The sequence below is a fragment of the Leptidea sinapis genome, chromosome 1 (genome assembly GCF_905404315.1).
Source record: "Leptidea sinapis chromosome 1, ilLepSina1.1, whole genome shotgun sequence".
Classification (NCBI taxonomy): Eukaryota; Metazoa; Arthropoda; class Insecta; order Lepidoptera; family Pieridae; genus Leptidea; species Leptidea sinapis.
In genome coordinates this window covers 30,574,896-30,592,362 of record NC_066265.1, presented here as the reverse complement: position 1 = coordinate 30,592,362, position 17,467 = coordinate 30,574,896, and the positions used below count along the sequence as shown (strand labels likewise).

The 17,467-nt window shown below is 33.1% G+C and overlaps 2 protein-coding genes across 2 annotated transcripts in view; one reads left to right on the top strand and one right to left on the bottom strand.

The window, feature by feature from the left end:
• Positions 1 to 17,467, bottom strand: part of LOC126964668 (germinal-center associated nuclear protein) — a 357,720-nt gene that overhangs the window by 24,052 nt on the left and 316,201 nt on the right. The window lies entirely within an intron of this gene.
• On the top strand, positions 857 to 13,394 carry LOC126964620 (dolichyl-diphosphooligosaccharide--protein glycosyltransferase 48 kDa subunit). Its single transcript, XM_050807808.1, has 7 exons — positions 857 to 1,044; positions 1,132 to 1,370; positions 4,945 to 5,187; positions 7,223 to 7,366; positions 7,451 to 7,612; positions 9,597 to 9,827; positions 13,179 to 13,394. The coding sequence occupies exons 1-7, from the start codon at positions 915 to 917 to the stop codon at positions 13,335 to 13,337; spliced, it is 1,308 nt and encodes a 435-aa protein (XP_050663765.1). The 5' UTR covers positions 857 to 914; the 3' UTR covers positions 13,338 to 13,394.

Below are 17,467 nucleotides of genomic sequence, written 5' to 3'. Positions count from 1 at the left end.
TTCATGTCGATGAGCTATAACTATATACAATATATATAATAGAGAATATATTATATTAAGTAGAAATATATCGGCAACACATCCAGCTTGTGGTTCACATGTCATTAATGTGCGGCTCCGATCCATATGTTACCAGCCAAATCCAATTTCAGAACAAACTAGTTTCTCTAGGACAAATCATTCCATTTATTAGACGATAGGATAAAACAATACAGACTAGGTTAAATTAATTTCTCCTATCGGTCTCAGGACAAACCCATTTACGCTGGCTGAACTAGTTGAGCCTATTAAGAATAAGTACAGTTCAAGATAGTAAAAGTCAACTAAAACAGGCTTTTGAATGGTCATTAAAAATATTTAATTTAAATTACTGAATCAATTATACTATATTCAGAAAAAGTAGAGCTCGTGAAAAGAACATACATGAATCTAAACGGTCATTCTTCTAAATCAAATAGATTATTTTACTTTGGCTGTAATCTACATGACAAATTAATTTGTAAGGTGTTGGATGCAATATAATATGAATAATTTTCAAAGTAAAAAAGCGTTTTCATTATGATTTAAATCATAAAAGTATTAAAAAACGGGTTACACTCCTGACTGCAGGCAGAAATGAAAACTTGAACATTAACGTTGTGCATTTTTGAATATTTTCAAATGGTTATGGTTTGACCTAGTCTATACTAATTCTGCTATGTTAAAAATTAATGGTTCAGATAACGTTTTAAGTAAATGAAACGAGAATAAGTTTCAAGAATACTAAATAATAAATAGCGGTGCTGAAATGATGAGGCTGTATGCTCCTGCCCTAGCCCGAAAGGAACAAATTGAATTAAAAAAAAGAGTCCTTTTTGAGTTTTGACTACTTTTGACACGTCAGAATTCAGATTCTATATTTTATCTAAATTAAAATGAAGATTTATTTAATTTTAGGCCTATTTTTGTGCGCTACCATAGCCTTAGCACAGCAAGATACGCTTGTGTTAGTTGATAATCTAAATATCAAAGAGACTCATTCACAGTTTTTCAAGTCTTTACAAGGTAAAGTATATTGCTGGCCGGCCGGTGGTACCTCTCTTCTTATGTTTAATTTTGGTTAAATACATATAAAAACATTATAATTTGCAGAACGAGGCTACACTCTTACATTCAAGCTAGCAGATGATTCTAATTTGGTGCTTTCTAAATACGGAGAGTATCTGTACAAAAACTTGATAGTATTTTCACCCACTGTGGTTGAATTCGGTGGTCAAATCGACACAGAAGCGATAACAAAGTTCATTGATGAAGGGGGAAATGTCCTTATTGCTGGTAATGCCGCCGCTAGTGACGTATATCGGGAAATTGCATCAGAAAATGGTTTCGAGGTTAGTAACTAATTTGGGTTATTATAAAGCAAACCGAGATATCAGATCAATTATGTTTTTTATGACATTATAATATAAAAAAACACAAAATTATATTACATTTTCCAGCAGTTAGTAGTAACAGTGGCAAATAATATAGACATAAGCTTAGAAATGACAAACTATTGATATAGAATAGGGATTTATGGGCCGTTGTCTGCAATTTGATGTCTATGAAGTGCCTTCAAGTAGTTTTAAGCTGTGTAAGCTTGACAACAACACACAGGTTTCTTTCACAGCAACACTGTTGATTAAACATATATATGAACAGTTCATAACTGTAAACTTGTTAAAAAAAATGGGGATTTAACCCCTTTGTCCACTAAGATCCATTTAAAGAATCCATTGATGGATCTTTTTCCACTTTGATCTATTAATCAAGGCTGTTGTACATAGTAGATTTTTATGCCCAATGAGTGTCAAAAAATCCATTATTAGGATATCAATACACCATGTGATAATGTTTTACTATACTTAATTTAAATACCTAATTAATATATACAAGTCTTAACTATTTACATAAGAATATCAATTCATCCTAAAGAGGATACCATTCTTTATGAATTCTCTCCAAAAAAACAAACTATAATAGTGAATGATAACTACCCAAGATTGAATTATTGTAATAATTCTGTTATTATGGTTCATAATCTGTTAACCTTTCCGCATCGGCCGTGCCCTCGGGCACTGGTAATTCAAAAAACAATGAGAGCGGCTGTGCCGCGGGGCACTCTTTTACCTCATCCAGTTTTCACCCTTATTAGGTGTACAAGATGGTTTATTTGCCTACGCAGTTATGAACGAGTGAATTCCCAAACACATTTCGATCCGTTACGATTCAAGGCCACCAATATTCGACGTCATAGCTTTACGGACAAAGCACTTATGTGTCCACTTGTTCCCGGCCGGCGCAGCGAGCGGTCGTTATCAAGACTTTACACGAAGATCGTTCTTTGTGGAGATTTAAGCTTTATTTTATAATTAACATATACTATTCATTACAAAAACATAAAAGGAAATAAATAAAACAAGTAATTAACAATAATAACAATATTTATTTTAAAATATACCTATTTTTACACTTTTTTTCAAATGAAAAGTCTGTGTGAAATAAAAAAGAAAGACAATATAAATAATTTATACATGGTCTTATAGCTTGTTTCAATAGCTTTCAGTGACAGTCACTCAAATCACCCTAGTTATAAGCATTTTATAACTACACGTAAAATAATACACACGGGGAAAATGCCGCGAAAATGCCGGAAGCTTGCCGATCTACAGTGTACAGCGAGATCCGGAGCGCGCCGATCCGGAAAGGTTAAGAAAAAGCAAGTCATCTGTTTGTTGTAAAATTTGTTGACTAAAGACACTGCGACCAACACTGCATCATATCAACAAGTCCTACACTCTTCAGGGAATAATATGGAGGCTCATTTCAAATTCTAATTTAAGTGTTTGTGCAAGTGACCTTGTTTCTGATCTGCAGACAATTTTGGACGATTTGATTGTCCAAAAGGATGTGGTATTACACACTTTCAGCATTCTTCATATGGTTTATAGAGCATATTTATTATGGTTGTCACAGAAAACTTGTCGGCATGAGAAGTTGTTCTACCTGACGGCGCCTGACGGTACCATTTCTACTTTTGAAAAAATGTGTCTCCACAAACCTTTTGTAAACTTGTGAAATCGTGGACAGATTTACAATTAAATATTAAATCCACAGCAATTTCAATTCAATTCCAATTTGAAAAGTGTGTTTTAAATAAAAGGATTTTATGTGTCATACAGGCTAGCAATTATACAATTTGACACATTCGTTCTTAAGATACCAGACTCTAACTTTTAATGGTGCAAGGTTTTGGTATATTGAAGTACGAGCAATATAGTTTATTTGAGTTTTGTATATGACCACCCTTACATGTGCAATGGATTTTTTGACACTTATTTGTCCTTAAAAATCCACTATGAACAACAGTCTTGATTAATGGATGAAAGTGGACATAAATGTGGAAAAATATCCATCAATGGATTTTTTCAAGGGATCTTAGTGGACAAAGGCGATTTAACTGGCACTTACAGTATGAAACTCTGCTACTGTTTTTAAGTATGTGTTATACTTTATATATTTACTTTAATAATGTAACTTTGCCATGCCATGCTTTAATTTCATAATTATAAAATTCCATGAATGTTTGAGATAATTAATGGCTTTAATTTTTAAGCAATACATAGGGTTCAAGTTGACGATAGAGATGGGTCGTCGACGATTTTTTCGTAAACTAAACGAGACCGTTCATCGTCGATCGTCGACTAGTCGATAAACCAGTTGAATTCGTTGACTAGTTGATTTTGTGAACCTATTAACTAACAGTCTATGTAGGCGATGCGTCAACGATAAACCGGGTCGACGAGTAAACTTGATATAGTTCTATGACGAACTTACTCATAATTATTGAGCGAAATTCGTCAAGAACTAACTAAATCGAAAAAAAACAAAAATAAATAATAATAAATCAGTTTACTTCGTTTGCGCTCAGTAGCTGTGCAACTGTCGCTTTCACACATGTAAATATATGTTATTGCTATCCTTTTCCTTCAATTAAAAGAATAATTTTAAGAACCCTTCTAACTCACCCTAAATGTTTATTTAAATATGAATACAGTGCTCCTGACTTTAAAGTTCAAATTCAATTGACCTTCGCGTCCCGTTGACCTATCTCCGGATCGTTGCAACGAAGTATACGACTATGTTAACTCAAACAAACATCGTTTCGTCTCGTCGCGCTTGTTGAAATGAACGTCTCGACTCTCGACTACATAATATAGGCGTCTACGAATTCAACTAGTTTATGAATGAATGATAAACCGTCGAAGCGTCGAATGTCAATCGACGGTCGATTCACCTAGTCCGTTGATTAAACGCCCATCGCTAGTTGACGACCTGTATAGCCGAGTGGTTAGCAATCCTGCCTACTAAGCTAGAGGTCCCGGGTTCGAATCTCGGTAGGTGCAAGCATTTATATGATGAATATGGATGTTTCTTTCCGAGTCATGGATGTTTAAATGTATTTATGTATGTTTAAGTAAGTATATTGTATTAAATAAATCATTGTCTTGTAACCCATAACACAGGCTATATATGCTTAACATGGGGCAAGATAATTTGTGTGAAGTGTGTCAATATAAAATAAAAAAAAAACGATATACATTCATGCTCATTGATATTAATTTGCATATATGATGATAACATGAGAAAATATTGACTAAGTATTTATTGTCTGAGGGACACTTACAGCTCCAAATTTTGTGTTTTGTTACAGTTATCATAAGTAACTAAAATAAATGCCTTACTTTGAAGTTGAAAATAATAATGTGAAGGACAGGATTGAAAGTAACAGGTTTTAATATGAACTTCTATGTATTCAGTCATCTTCCAAACAACATTGATTAGTTTTCTTAGGCTTTCTTTAATCTAAGCAATTTCGAAATGAAATACCCAGCTAAAACATTAACAATCTTATCCTCATTGTAGATGGATGAAGAATCAGCAGCTGTAATAGATCATTTTAACTTTGATACTTCGGATGATGGTGATCATACTAGAATTGTTGTGTCTCCCAAGAATCTGATCAATGCTCCCGCAATCATTGGGACTCAGAACACCAATCCAGTACTGTTTGAGGGCACTGGTCTTATCATTGATAAGGAAAACACCTTAGTTCTGCCCATCCTCACTGCTGACAGCACTGCTTACAGCTACAATCCAAAGAATCAGGTATTTAATTGTATAATTGCTTATGTATATCAATATGTATTAAAAATAAATAGTGCAATTTGTGTTGGTTATAATTTTTTTGATTGATTTATTGAAATTAAATTTGTAAGAAATGGTAAACTCAAGTAGCTGTTTTATATCTATGAGTTTAATATTTCGAGTGTTAGAAAAATCCATGTAAAAATTACATGAAAATGTCATATCACTACCACCAACTTCAATACATTTTGTGCTAAGTTTCTCAATAGTTATGCAAGACTTAATGGTATCAAAAACTATAACACCCGATCTAACGAATGCTGTTCTCTTTCTGGCGATATGCTCGAACCGCGCATGTTTGGTGGAACCTTATTTAACTAAATAAATCCAAACTCTGCTGGGACCACTGCTTGCTCAGCTTCTCACCCAGAAATTCAATTCAATCAGCCTTTTCAGTGTGTGTCATTCACCAACAATTCATCGGTGTCAGCACTTCGAAATTCCTTTTCTAAAGTATGCTTGACAGAGGTGATGGCTTGTCCACGGGTAATGGGTGTTTCATGTGTGGATTGATACAACTACTACGGATTTTTATTAATTTGTTTTTATTTTTTTATTTACAACTTCTGTATGTCGCATTTTGGGCATTTTTCTTGCATGACTTCACATAGGTTCATAGTCAAAGTTCTTTATTTGCCAGAAACATTCACAAGTCAAGTTGTTACAAATTTAAGAGCAGGCACATGTTTCGTCTTGACAGGCATGCAAATATTTATGTGGTTTCACTTCACAATATTATAAACCTAATACAATCAATAATTACTGCTACATTTAATTTAATCAACGTAAAGCCTACTAAAAGACCCTACAATACACATTTACAATAATAAATGAAATGCTAAGATATAATGTAGTAAAAATAATCACAATATAATATTATATTATTGGTAAAAATTATTGTATTGTAAATTAAATATTAAGTATTGGTGCCAGTTACCACTTCATTTGATAATATTCATTTGTTCAGTAAAAACAATATTTTTTTAATAGTGTTAATAACTTAAATTTAAATCTATTTAACACTGTCTCCTCTCTTATTTCTTTTGGTAATTTATTAAATATTTCTACACATATGTGTGTAGAAATATGACAGTTTTTTTTGGTACAAAGTGGTTCTAATGTGGGGTACTCGAAGTTTCGTAGGATCATGCGATGGAAAAAAGAGGAATGGCCCAGCCGAGTGAATAGATTTGAATTTTTCTTAACAAATAAGCTAGCCTCTAGTACTTAAATTTCGGTTACAGTCAGTATGTTTAAATTTATAAATAGAGGTCTGTAGCTATCGAAGGGCCCTATACCAGAACAAAGAAAAATTTATGTATCCTTTTAACTAGTGATTCTATATGAGCCTTCCAGTCTAAATTTTTATCTTATTTGATACCAAGGAATTATTATAGGGACTTCTTCAATTGATTTACCTTTATAACTTACACTATTAAACATAATATTATGATTCGTATTCTTGTTACTGAATTGAATTATTTTCGTTTTTTCAATATTTACACTTAGTTTGTTTCTTTCCATCCAATTTATAATTGTTAAGATTTCATCTTTTACAATTTTGTCATTATTTATTGATGGGTTAAGGTTTTAGGTATTTGAAGAAAACGTGGTCCGCAAAAAGTATGCATTTTCTTGATGTAGAATTTGGTAAATCACTTATATATAGAAGAAACAGCAAGGGCGCTAGAATGTTGCCCTGTTGTACACCTGAATTTGAATAAGTCCACTTGGATTCATAAACCATTATATTACAATTTTGTCCAGAGTTTGCTATATGAACACATTGTTTTCTATTTTTAATATAAGTTTGTAGCCCCTTAAACCATATTGATAACATTTATTTAACAATATATCATGGTCAACATTGTCAAATGCTTTGGTCATGTAAAAAAATACTTATAAAAAAAATTGTTGTTAAATAATTTATAAGATGATGAAGCTGTAAGTATAGATTGTTTATAAGAACTTACACATTTAAATTTTTGTTAATTAGGTGAAGGATTATCCCCATGCAGTTGGGCGTAACACTGTTCTGATAGCAGCACTACAAGCCAGGAACAATGCGCGCATTGTGTTCAGTGGCTCACTGTTCTTCTTCTCTGATGAAGCATTTAACTCACCAGTTTCTAAAGTGCATGTAAGAATTTTTAATTAAGTACTAGTTTTTCAATCTATGTAGAAAGTCCATAGCCCGAGAGAACTACTAAGTTTACAATTTCAGGGTGAAAAACTGAAGTCTGATGTGTCAGGTAACAAAGAGCTGGCAACTCATCTGAGCGCTTGGGTGTTTGGAGAACGTGGTAGACTGCGTGTGCGTCGTGTGGATCACCATCGCCAAGGAGACAACACTTCCTCCAATACCTACACTATTACTGACACTGTGGTGAGTACCTCTTTTTACCGCTCGAGAAGTAATTTAGATTTTACTGCCCTGTTAATTTTTATAATATGGGTTAAATCATGACACAAGTTCCAACTCCTATGTTATCTTTTTCAAAATGTTGCTATTGCGATTTGAGGTGAAAAAAAAAATATTTTTCATTTCTCATACTCGGAAAGTAATGTTGTTTTGATCTGATTATTGGGTGGAAAATGCTGCTTCCCTGCATAGAGATGAACTCATACAAATTACTTCCCACCTAAGGGCCGGAATGAACTATGAAAATAGAACTGTTGTCAGCTGTGAAGAGTTTTATGTAAAATCAAACTAATTAAAAATATGCTGGGGCCATGTGACTTTCTAAACAGCCAGTGTGAACATAGCGTAAACTTCTTTGAGCGGAATAAGCCGAAACAATAACGCGGTGAATTCCATATTTAAAATTTAAAAAGTCGACATAAATTGTCCTAATTTGGCAACTAATTTTAAATAGGTACTACTAATATTATTATATATTATCAATAAATAGTTTAGATAAACAACTACTTTTATCTTTCTCATTCGAAATGAAAAGTAAAATGCTTAACACGGGTAAAAGAATCAATTCCTACTCGGACTATAGCCGCCCTTGCTGCGCTTCGACGTCTAAATAGGTACCTCGGGAATTGATTCTTTCGACCCCTAGGTTAACAATCTTAGTAGCCCGCCTTCAAAAACACTATTCCAAAACAATGTATATAATCTGCACTAAAAAGTATAAAAATAATTGCGTATTTTTATAGAATCTAATAAATTAATCTTATTCTAGTTATGATTATTGTAATTTGTCGGTGTCATCCAAGATAGGTTTGTTACTACATACGTAGTTATAGGTGAGATGTGCTTGAGTGTGAGTGAGAGGCGGGAGGCGAGAGCGAGTCGCGGCGGATTCTAAAAATAACAATAATCGTAACTAAAAATACGCAATTATTTTTATAGTTTTTAGTGCACGTTATATATATTGTTTTGGAATAGTGTTTTTGAAGGCGGTTGTTATTTTGTTAAAATTTTTTTTGAACTTTGAAATAAGTGAATAACATTTCATTATGATTAACAAGCAGGTTGTGTTAGTATTCTGATTTAAATAAAATTGTGGTATTTTTTAATGTTTGATTTATATCATGCTATATCGTGAATTACGCATGCCCACTTATAAAGTGGATCCATATTATGAGAATTTCTTCAAAAGTTCTTATGCAGTCCTCTTAGAGCAGATATTTGATACTAAACAAAAAATAATCTAACGTGCATAGCCAAACAAAATATATTCATTTGCCTGATATATTTCCAATTACAACTGTACTTTTATTTGAATATAAACTGTATGCAGTCCTCCTAAAGCATAATTTGGCAGGTGACAAAAATAGCGTATAGCATGAATTATAAACGACTTTCATTTGATTTTAGTTCTTATGCAGTACTCTTAGAGCATACTTTGGCAGGTGACAAAAATAGCGTATCACATAAAATACTTATTAAATAACGCTTGCTAGTTTTAATAAATAATAGATAATATGATTATAAATATGTATTAGATTATTTTATCAGCTAACTAATATAACAAACACCTCTAATTATAATGGGCAGGGCGTATCAATACCATCAGCTGATCGTCCTGCTCGTCTTGTCCCTTATTTTCATAAAGAAAAATCCTTTTTTGCTCGTTGTTTTGCCGTCACGCATTAATGTGCAAACATTATTGTATTTCGGTTGATGGCCTCCGGGGCCAGTGAAATTACTGAGCTAAATAACTTAACATATCTCGAAGTCGATCGCGATTGCGATGCCGCTCAGAATTTTATGTTCAATGAAAAAACCTGAGTGGCACTGCATTGTAAAGGGCAGGGCGTATCATCATCACATCTCTCTGTCATAGAAAAGCACACAAGAAAGCAAGTCAATTTCTTATTTAGTTTTCTTACAAGAATTATCAACATAAATGTTACAGGTATATCGAATCGAAATTGAAGAATTGAAAAACGGGAAATGGCAGCCATTTGAAGGGAATGATGTTCAACTGGAATTTGTAAGAATTGACCCCTTCATCAGAACTACTCTACAGAGAAAGCCAAATGGCGTGTATGAAGGTATATTCAAGGTCCCAGATGTGTGGGGAGTGTACCAGTTCAAAGTTGATTATGATAGAGTCGGCTATACCAGGCTCTATCACTCAACACAGGTTTGTGTATACCATTAAATATTATTTAATCTTAAAGGCAATATAATTTTCATGTGCTTTTATTGACAATCTAGTAAATTATTTAAAATATAAAATTCTCGTGTCCCGGTATATCCGATTAGTATGAAATTTTGTGTGCATATCGGGTAGGTCTAAATGATTAGGGTGACCCACCCCTAAATTTTTTTTATTATGATTCAGCATTGAAATATACATACAAATTCAAATTTTCACCCTTCTACGATCTACTTACAACTATTTTTCTATTATTCTGTTCCATCCACAAAACCGCTATAGGGTTGCAAGATGGCAAACGAATACAATAATTATTGTAGTATATTTGGTAGGTCTGAGAATCGGTTGCATCAATTTTTTAAACCCCAAAAGTTTTAATTATAGATTTTTTTTTAAATTACTTTATATGGCAATACAACATTTGCTGGGTCAGCTAGTATATTATATTTTTTCTGAAATATGATTGAAAAGTCAATTTTTTGATCTTTTAATGAGTTTATAATGATAAAAAATAATTAATTATGTTCTTGTGTAACTAATTAAAAATAAATATTTCCAAAACTGTTTGCTTATCAGTGTATATATTTTTTGTAACAAATGTATCTATCTGATCTTTATATTGAATAATTACCTAAAATTGATTTTGATATACTTAACTATTATGATTTGTATATGAATAGTGATTCCTACCAGCACATTTTCGCTTTTGTTCAGTTCATTTCTTCTTCAGTTTCTTAGTGCTCTTATAAAATTTATTATTATTTACCGAAATTGAGAATATCCTATGGTTTTGTGTCCTAGCAATATGATTTTTACTACATTAAAAGAGCGCTGTACGGCCACACGTTTCATTGTGGTCATATTACTCTTTCGTTTTTAAGCCTTTATAATAATAATAATAATAATCATTTATTTCGGATTCATTCATGAGATTACATCCATATTTGTTCGTACAATTTGCAAACTTACAAAATAGTGTTAGTAATTTATTTATTTATTTATTTATAGGTAATCAACAGCGTTACAGTAAACTTTAATAAACAATAATATATAACATAATTCTTAAGGCCATTATAGATTACTCATATTGACAATATTATTTTACAACAAGATATAATACAGAGCAACTGCCTCTTGTGTTTCTTATTTACTGTTTGTGTGTGGGTGTGAAAGTGTATGTGTATGGTTGTGAAAGGGTATGTGTGTGGTTAGTAGATAACAATATTTTCAATTTTAAACAAATGAGTAAGGCACTGCTTACGACTGGTGTAATTTAATAATTTCACGCTTCAATTTATCCTTTTCTAACATGAAGATATCTAGAATATCATAGTTATTATTGTAATTATTTTGAATCCTGCAAATAATCTAGTTTTTATAATAGTTCGTTTTGGTACGTGGTGCAACCAGGAGTTTCATATGACGTGTTCTATATTGTGGTACATTAAACGATAGGGCACTTAATAATTCAGAACAGTTTGTATTGCCTGACAATAAAGAATGTAGAAACATTACATCTTGTTGGTTTCGGCGGAGTTCCAGTGGGTCTATATTAAAAAATCTACATGCTTCATCGTATGACGTGTAGGGATGATATGCTTTGTAATAACCTATTAAATCACATATTTAGAAAATAAAATAACAGGCTGGTCCGGGTGGACCTCCCGATGATGACGGTAAATTACTATACGACTGCGTGCAGCCGTATCCAAAGAACCAGCATCGGGGAGTCCCACCGGTCCGACAGCGCATGCAGTATGCTGTTGGGACTGTCGCGCATGCGGCGCATGGTAGAAGCGCACCGCTTGCGCATGATGGCCGCAAAGCCATCTGTGTGAGCTGCCGCGAACATAGCGGAGGCGCTGCAGTCCCATCAGCACCCGGAACGCGTTATTATATTGAACTTTAATCAAGTGGGAGTCTCCTTTGCACAGGATGCTGACTAGATTATGGGTACCACAACAGCGCCTATTTCTGTCGTGAAACAGTAATGTGTAAGCATTATTGTTTTATGGTCTAAAGGGCGCCGTAGCTAGTGGAATTACTGGGCAAATGATACTTAACATATTATGTCTCAAGGTAACGAGCGCAATCTTAGTGCCGCTCAAAATTTTTGTGTTTTTCAACGATCCTGAGCGGCACTGCCTTGTAATGGGCAGGGCTATCAATTACCATCAGCTGAACGTCATAAAAACAGTACCGATTTCATTGAAGGGATAAGTATAAATTAGTTCCTGTTCGTACCTTTAATTTACTTATTTAGTGTAAATTTTGTGTAAACAGGTACCCTTTATTTATTAGATGGATGGATTTCAAAAACTGGTTTACAAATGTTCTGGAATATTAATGTATATTTGATCCTAGGGACACATTGCTTTATTTTATTATATGGATGGATTTTGAAAATCGGGTTTTCAAATGCTCTGGAATATTAAAGTATCTTTAGTGCATATTTGATTGAAAAGACCATTGACGTAGGTACTATAAACGACTAGACTCCCAATCGCCTATTAAAAGGTCGTCAAAAATGTCCAAGTGGCGTTTTATATGCACAGATAACGTTAAATCATAATAATAATAATATTCTAATTTACACCTTATTTCGTGGCAGTAATGTTCAAAGTCTATTGTATACGCTTATAACTATCTCATTGATTATGGTGCGAAAGAGACTGACGTCATTTGTCGGTGATGTATTTTTTTTAGCAATTTACTTGTAATTATTTAGCAAAATGATAAAAAACGTCAAGTTAGTAACATAATTTTGTTAATTTAAAGGGACATTTCCCTGAAATACGACACTCCATTGTTTTTAAGTTTGAATATGCTGTTATTTGCACAGTTTTTCACTGAACGATTTGTAATTGCGCGGCGTTGTATTCAAAGCGTAGTCAAAACACTCTGCCTAATAGACGCGTAGGCCGAGTTTTGCTTTAGATAATTTTTGAGCGTGATTGTGAGTCTAGTTTATTGTACATCAATGACGAACACATGTGGTTTTTGGAAATTAATAAAGTGATATCCTCAGATCTTATAATAATTGTATTGTATTAGTACATGGGTATATTTAATATTTTTAAATTTCTTGCCTCACACAGCCACTTTGTGGAATCAACTACCGGCGGCGGTCTTCTCGAACAGATACGACTTAGGGACCTTCAAGAAAAAAGCATGCTCCCACCTTAAAGGCCGGCAACGCATTTCTTGACACACCTGTTGTTGCGGATGTCCATGGGCGGTTGCCTCACCTCTCCCCATCCTGTGAGCCTCTTGCCTGTTTGCCCCCTCTCATATGAAAAAAAATTACACTTATTTAACAATAATTTTCATTTCCAGGTGTCAGTGCGCCCACTACAGCACACTCAGTATGAAAGGTTCATACCAAGTGCATACCCATACTATGTGAGCGCATTCTCCATGATGATTGGAGTGTACATATTTTCATTTGTTTTCCTTTATTACAAAGATGATTCTCCAAAGTCTAAGAGTGAATAAATCAATTATTTATTTTAAGTGTGATGTGAATGGTGAATGATTAAATAATTTTTACTATTCGCTACTTTTATTTATAAATTATAGTTCATATTGCTATAGAAAAAATATAACACGAAAATAGTTTAAAACAGATAAAAATACTTTTAATCTGTTTTAAAACTAAGTTTTATGATAAATTAAATTTAATGTATTGGAACAGCTCATACTTAAGTCTATATGTACCTACTGAATGTGATGCAAATATATTATGATGTGTCAAATATCAACAGAGTCTCTCTTACTTTATCTGAACAACTGTGCTTTGGTCTGGAAATCGTCGACCAGTGCCGGGAGAAACTTGTGTTTTCTACCGAGTCCTCTCGAGAAGGTCGCGGAATGGGGTAAATTGAATCTTTTCCAATTTAACACCCAGAAGACTCAAGTTTGCGCTGTATGAAAATTTATAATAACCCTGTATCTTATTAAATACTCAGCACACCTAGAAAGTCTTTACTTCAAAAATATTTTATAGAAATATATAGGTAAATATGCACGAAGCTGAAAGCTACAAACTATCTAGTTTAAAAAAAATAAGTAACTGAAAAATATGGGAAATGATCAATCAATCAAGTAAACGCTCAGGCATTTCTGATTTAATACCATATTAATCGGAAAGCTTCAAGGAGAAAAAGGAATGATGCTTACTCATTGTTTTAGTATATACCTGGTTTTGCCATAAAAACTGAAACAAAGAAAAAAAAAATCTATTGCGATTAAAATTTATTACTTTTACAGTGTATTATTTTTATACATAATTATAAAACAATTTAAAATAAAAAAAGCTTATACGAAGTGGTCTCCATTGGCTGCAATACAGTCCTTTAAACATTGAGGCCAGTTATCAATAGAAGCACGCACTCTCTCCATGGGAAAATTCTTCACTACCGATCGTACGAATTGTTTTAGAGAATCCAAATTATCATGGCGTTTAGAGCAAGCCGTACTCTCTAAAACTGACCATAAATCATAATCCAGCGGATTATGATAGGGGCTAGACGACGGCCAGTCTTCAGCTCTGATGAAGTCAGAAACATTCGTTTCCAACCAAGACTGCGTAGAGCTTTATGACCCGGCGCCGAGTTGTTAAGGGGCTTTACTACCTTCTCAAGAATGGTATCTTAATACACTTATGCTGATGGTTTGATACCTTTTTCACAAAAGTATGGCTCGGTCACTCCTTCATAGCTAATATCCCACCAAACCATCACTGAAGTCAGATTGTGCCCACTTTGCTTTCTGTCGACTAATTGGGAAGCTTCCTTAGAGCTTTGAGCATAAATACGGTCATTTTGTTTGTTAAAATGTTGCTCAATTGTAAAAAAATCTGTTTATTCTTTTTTCAATTATCAGTTAAGAAATGACCAGTACACACACGTCTCTTATAGGCTGCATTTCCTAAGTCATCTTTTAAAATACGTGACATAGTTCTAGGAGATAGCATCTTCTTCTCCCGAGATAAAATCTTTTGCTTTCTGACAGGATTTCTTCGAATAAGATCCCTTACTGCTTTGGCATAAAATGCATTTATTTTCTCAAAATTGATTCCTTTTTGATGTCATTTCTGATATACTAGATACTACTACTGCTTCGGAAACAAATGGCGCTCTGAGAGAAGAAGCGGTGCAAGAAACTCTCCCAGCATCTTTTTTGCGCTCCTTTAACCACCTTTTTCGTACGAACACTACGTGGACGGCCAGATCTTTTTCTGTTACAAACAGAGGAGATCTCATTGGATCTATTAACAGCCCGGTACACAAACATTTTACTAATACCAATCGTATGGAGACTTTAAAAATTGCATTTGGCTCCATACCTACTTTGTGTAATGCAATCATAGCGATTTGGTTCTCTTTATCACCCTACTCCATTAAAATATCGCAAAATGTTGTATTGGGGCCAAAATGAGAAAACTCCAACGAGAATATAAACACTACGTTCAATGATTCATATAAAATATACCGATTCCAAATTCAAATGTAATATTTTGTTTATTTTCAATAATTGTAACATTATTTATGGCCAGACTAAGTAGATAGATTAAAAAATATTACATGAGTTTCTATCAATAATTTTTTTGTGTCGAAGCCATACATATAATTAAAAAAATAACGCTACTTCAAATTTTTGAACGTCAATGTCTTTAATGTCAAATCTTGAAACTAGCATGACAGTACATACGGTACAAACTACAAACCTCCAATTATTTCCAAATGTTATTTTAAATTGCATTTTTTACGTAAAGAAACCAAGAATTACTACAATAACCGAGTTGCATTAAAAATTAATACTAATAAAGAAATTGTAGTCAAACAGTAAACCTAAATCTAACTTCGTTTCTTCTTACTATATGATACCTCAACAGTATTTAAATATGTTTTTCTAAAGAGTTTTGCTTAAATAACTGATAAGTGATTAACTATGTGTTAAATGTGTAGTGTCTCAGTTAATATTCCAAATATAGTGATGTGTTTACAATTGTGAATTGTCCCGTAAGTATGATGTCATTGTAGTGAGTAGTGACTGCCATTAAAAAAACGTTGGCTTTGTGCCCACCCGTTTTCCTGCTTGTATTACAATTTTGAGTAAAAACATCCACGCGGAATGAGCTCAACGAACCCTATTGGTTAAATTAAAACCGACTGTTTCACATATCTTTACATGAAATCCATACTGAATAAACTTGGGTGTACTCATATAGATACAGCAATCCTCATTAGTATGGTTACTTGATAAGTCACAGAACTAGAAGAAAACTAAGTGAAACAGTTATTTATAAACACATCTGGTGGTGTGGAAAATGATTTTGTGGAGAATAATTACATATTATAATCTGTAAGTGTAACCTCCCAATCATTAAAATGCAAAAAAATGCAGTTTACATTCCAAACAGTCTTAACATAGGAATAATTAATCCTTACTTAGTAAACTGCTTCAAACTGATTTATCAGTGTAAAGTAGGTAACTAGAATTTAAGTAGGTTGGTTTTTGTTTGAAAGGCCTAGTAATTTGTGAAATTATTTTATAAGTTCAAGTGTTGAGCTCAGAAAGGTCCAACTTACTATGCTTATTTTGAAATTGTATCAAATTATTATTTATAACTACTTTGTATGATTTGGGTATAAATCATTCAACTGTGTACTTAATGTATATTGTCAATACCAAAACACACATATTTATTATGTTTGGCAGTGTTTTTCAATTTGAAACTAATTAGTAAATTAACTCTCTTGTAAATTGAAACCTTACTTGGGGGGTCACTGGCAGAAGGAAAAAGGCAACATTGACTAAAATCATATCACAATTTTAGTGATAAAGATGGCCTTGTTTAATTTTCAACAATGTTGTCAAATCATTGTGCTATTTTTGAAATGCTTAAAATCAAATCATTTTCTGATTGAAGTCTCTTTTTAGTTTTAATGTCTACCATTGAAGATAATATCAGCTTACACAATGGCAAATGATACTAATAAGTAATAACTTTAAAAGTAAATTATAAATTATTTATCTGATTGACAAGGGGGTAGCCAGAATTTTTCAAGCTGTAATGATGTCGCGAAATAAATAACATTGAAAAACACTGATTTATAGCATCACTTACATCATTTGCCACAGGTAGAGTACTATAGAGTAGGCTTGTGCATAATAGTTTGCGACTGGGAGTGGTCAATTTAATTCATAGCTCCTTAACAAACTAGGTTGGTCTTTTAGTTTGTTAGGTGTTCGTCCAAACTGGATTTTCCAGTAATTTACTAAACAACAGAACTACAGTGAATGTCTTCAGATGCAATCTAAAACTGTTATTGAACATAATTAGATACCTACTGACAACTATGCATATAATTTTTTAAAAGTTTGTGCAAGATAATTAAATACTATTTCAGAATTTATTTTACAAAGTATATATAACTGTATTTAATTAGATAAGGATCCATAGCATAGGTTACTAATATTATTTAGAATCTGTAGGGTTACAGAACTAAGAGGGAGAGCCCCCGCTGCATCAGTTTCTCCCGTATGATTCCCCTCCATCTGCTGCAATCCTTAGCCTTATGAAGGGCATCATGGAAGTTGATGTTTAGAGCAGATCATAT